The following is a 4,037-nucleotide window of genomic DNA, read 5'->3' as shown; positions in this document are numbered from 1 at the left end:
TCTTTAAAAAAAAAAACAGAAACAGGGAAGATGACACAGGACACCTTGAGCTCAATACAGGAAGTCACTGTAGGTGTTCTGTTGGGCTTTGAGTTGCCTTTGATATACCTGGTTTTCCATGGGTGGCTGTTGTCAGGGGCTTCAGTCAGCTATAAAAGGGGAATGAAAATTTCCCCAGTAGATAAGTGAACTTTTGATTAGTTCTTGGTTTTATGTCTTTTAGCTAAACTACACATCCAATTTTCAAAGCCACACCCTGACCAAGAAGTGAGGTTGTCTTTAAAACAGTTTCAGAAATACATAGAACTGGTTGTATCTGAACTCAGGGGCAATGAAGATCATGTTCTGGAAAGTGTTGTGGAGTTTCTGATGAATACTTTAGAAAGGAGCCATATTGAGAATCTGAGGAATTGTGCCAGACGGAAATGGCTGTACCAAATCCAACGTGCTGCAGAGACAAGTGGGGTGTCCCTGGAGCCGGTGTACACGGAGACCTTTAATGCCCTCACCCAGGTAGGTTTTTCTAAGGTGATATATAAAAGGAAAAATGTCCTCATAGTAGGTGATGTTCAATGGTTGCAAAGGGGGAGCACACGAAATTCTCTCGAAAAATCACTGGGTACTGCTATAGATGTTTTATTCATTCCCAAACATTACAATGACCCAAAGCCTAGGAAAGATGCAGCTGGAATGATTGTAGGTTGGGAAGGTAGAAGTAGAGAGGAAAGGTATAAAAGACAGAATCATGTCTTGCGATTTCTAATTCCATTTGTGCTGAGAGTCAAATAAGCTTAAGGAAGAAAATAGACTAATATTGAAAAATACCAGTAAGGAAATGTGCAGGCACTTCAAGCCACATTTCCCTTGCATGATGTTTTGGGAGTCGGTTTCCAAAGGAACTATTTAAATCATAAAGTCATTATAAAGGAGGATCCAACATCACACAATATTTCATAGCACTGCCTAGAAACACACTGATACTATTATAGAATCGTGCCACTTAAAACACATGCCTTTGATGGGACCGCTGCCCACAGCTTTGCCATCCTCTTCAAGACTCCCAGCTGGTTGCTCCTCCCAGGCAGAAATAGCATGGCTGTCTCCTATATATGTCACAGACTCCACCAGTCCGGGAACCCTGGAATCACTCATCTCAGTTAAATTGCAACACTTAATTAAAGGACTTATTTACTGAATGGCTGAATTTTCCAGTGTAGATTGAAATGGTGTGACCAGAAACAGAAGACCCATCTAGAAAAAGAGATATCACTCCAACTTGCTTCAGAGATCTGTGGTACATTTTTGTTAGTTACTCTATAGATCTTTTATGTCGAAAAGAAAGAATAAAGGCAGAAGAAAAAAAAACATGAAAAGCAAACCTAAGTATATAGAAAGAGGAGACAAAGATCAAGGAAAGCATCTTTCATGTCCCCAACTTATGGACATGCTATTATCATAGTACTGGTTAATGACATCATAATATTTTAGGTACAGAGAATTTTCAGTTATTTTAATTAGAGTAGTTGCATAAAGTCTGCATTCTGGGGCCCCAAGAAATTTTTTCCTGACATAAATCAAATATCATAGCCAAACTATGTTAAGAATTCCTTGAGAGCATTTTTTTCTACATTCACTCCACAGAAGATGGTGAAAATCTACTCAAGAAATATGAGTGAAATGAAGCCATATTCTTACCCTCGCCCTCTAAAATAAATACTTTTAAGTGAAGCCCAGACAATATGACTATAGTTTAAAGGGATCCAAGTTTTAAACCTCTAAATTTGAGTAAGATGAGAGATTTTTTTTTTTAAGTAAACCAGTTTAATTGACATAAAGTAAATCGATTCCACTCATTAAAACTCAGATTTGGGAAGACCTAGTTTGCGGCGACATGGCTAAATGCACCAAGAAGGTCGGAATTGTGGGGAAATATGGGACCCGTTATGGTGCCTCCCTCGGGAAAATGGTGAAGAAGATTGAAATAAGCCAGCACGCCAAGTACACTTGCCCCTTCTGTGGCAAAACCAAGATGAAAAGATGAGCTGTGGGGATCTGGCATTGTGGCTCCTGCATGAAAACCGTCGCTGGTGGCGCTTGGACCTACAACACCACTTCTGCCGTCACAGTAAAGTCTGCCATCAGAAGACTGAAGGAGTTGAAAGACCAGTAGAAGCTTCACCATCTGAAACATTGCTAGCCTATAATAAATGGGTTAATTTATGTAACAACAACAAAAAAAAACACACAAAAACTCAGATTTGGGAGACAGCTGTGAGGTCAGCCTTTTTCCCACTGCCCATGAATGCTAATTATTGGGATCAGATCCTCAAACAGGCTAATGAAGGGAGACATGATTTAAGTAATAGCTCTTTCTGGGATTAACATAAGAATAAAAAAAATATATATTTTAAACAAAAAAAAAAAGTAATAGCTCTTTGGCTATTGGCAAATACATGGTCAGAAATATTTTGCCATAGGATGCTGAAGCCCATGGGAATAAGAAGATCAGTGCTCACATTTCCCTCTTAGAAGAGAACCTACTACTGCCTGATAGAGGGGAAGTTCTATTGAGGAACATAGCTTGTACTTTAGATGATGCTCCATTTGTACTGAACCGAGTGCTCTACAGGGACATGAAGGGAATCAGGTAAGAATTTCTTGAGGAGGTTGGTTTTACCCTTCTAAAAAAAAATAATTCCCTTTCTGAAGTAAACTAGTATTGAAATCCTAGTTAGGTGCCCACGAGAGAAATGCCTCAAGTCACCAATGCTTCTGGAGTGGGAGGTGATGGGTTTCTAGTCTTGAATAATTGCCCTGGTCATTCCTAGAGCTCCCTCCTAGGCATTGATTTGCCATGTTTGGACTCTGCTTCACAATATCAGCTCAATTATTTCTGCCTGCTTTATAAGTTATGTCTCCGGCATCCTGTTTATATATGTTTACCCTGTTATGATCTAAGCTTGTTTTTTTAAAACTTTTTCTCAAGTCAGACTCTCCAACTGTAATTTCATGAGTCCACTTCTCTGACATATAATCCCGATAATTATGAATGGAGAATTTATTTAATTTCCTGCACAGTTTCATCTAAAGCCTTCTCCTGGGCCTTTCTACCATCTTCATATTCCTATTCCTCAGCTTCACAGTAGTGGATGAAGGAAAGCCAATACACGTGCCCCAAGTTCAACACCACGGGAACATCTTTTTCTGGAACCATTCCCTCAAGAAGAATGATCAAAATGGGTCATTCCTGGCTCTGCCTCTTCAGGATGCATATATGAGGATCTTTGGGGTCATGGCTGTTGACACCCTAAGAGATCCCAAAAAAATAAACATCTTTGTACCTCATGAGATCAGATTCTATCAGGTAAGTCATGGAGGAATTCTTCAAAAGCAATGGTAGGATTGCCTCTCCTTCCATACTTTTTATTTATTTTATTTTATTTTATTTTATTTTTTAAGATTTTATTTATTTATTTGACGGAGAGAGAGAGAGCGAGAGAGGGAACACAAGCAGGGGGAGTGGGAGAGGGAGAAGCAGGCTTCCCGCCGAGCAGGGAGCCTGGTGTGGGGCTCGATTCCAGGACCCTGGGATCATGACCTGAGCTGAAGGCAGACGCTTAATGACTGAGCCACCCAGGCACCCTCCTTCCATACTTTTTAAAAAGCAAAACCTAAAACCAGATGAGAGTAAACCTGTATATATAGATAGTGTCATCCTACCTGTTCCTGTTCACTGTATCTAACAGTCTTTGGAGAGGTTCCTCATTACACATGGAAGGACTCAGCCTCAGGTGCACATCTATGCCTCAGTCTCTCTGGGGAGATTGTTAATATGTGTCCCATTGCCCTAATCATAGGAGCAGCATTTTATGCTGTAGAACTGAAATCCAACCATTAGACTACTAATTGAGACCCACAAAATAGGAATGAAGCTTGAGAAGGGACACATTTATGTTTTATTAATAGGGGAACCTATAAATTTTTTACTCTTTCCACAAATGCATTCCCATGGCTCTTGGTTTCAGTGTTATGATTTT

The 4,037-nt window shown here is 39.9% G+C and overlaps 1 protein-coding gene and 1 pseudogene across 1 annotated transcript; both read left to right on the top strand.

Moving 5' to 3' along the window:
- Positions 1 to 217: 217 nt before the first annotated feature.
- On the top strand, positions 218 to 3,401 carry LOC145718342 (EF-hand calcium-binding domain-containing protein 5-like). Its single transcript, XM_081809835.1, has 3 exons — positions 218 to 513; positions 2,478 to 2,647; positions 3,136 to 3,401. The coding sequence occupies exons 1-3, from the start codon at positions 370 to 372 to the stop codon at positions 3,398 to 3,400; spliced, it is 579 nt and encodes a 192-aa protein (XP_081665961.1). The 5' UTR covers positions 218 to 369; the 3' UTR covers position 3,401.
- On the top strand, positions 1,846 to 2,239 carry LOC102728117 (large ribosomal subunit protein eL43 pseudogene; annotated as a pseudogene).
- Positions 3,402 to 4,037: the final 636 nt, after the last annotated feature.

This window comes from Leptonychotes weddellii, unplaced genomic scaffold, assembly GCF_054177405.1.
Source record: "Leptonychotes weddellii isolate Sample4059 unplaced genomic scaffold, ASM5417740v2 HiC_scaffold_1433, whole genome shotgun sequence".
Classification (NCBI taxonomy): Eukaryota; Metazoa; Chordata; class Mammalia; order Carnivora; family Phocidae; genus Leptonychotes; species Leptonychotes weddellii.
Note: the sequence above shows the minus strand (reverse complement) of the source record. Positions and strands in the feature narration are given on the sequence as shown.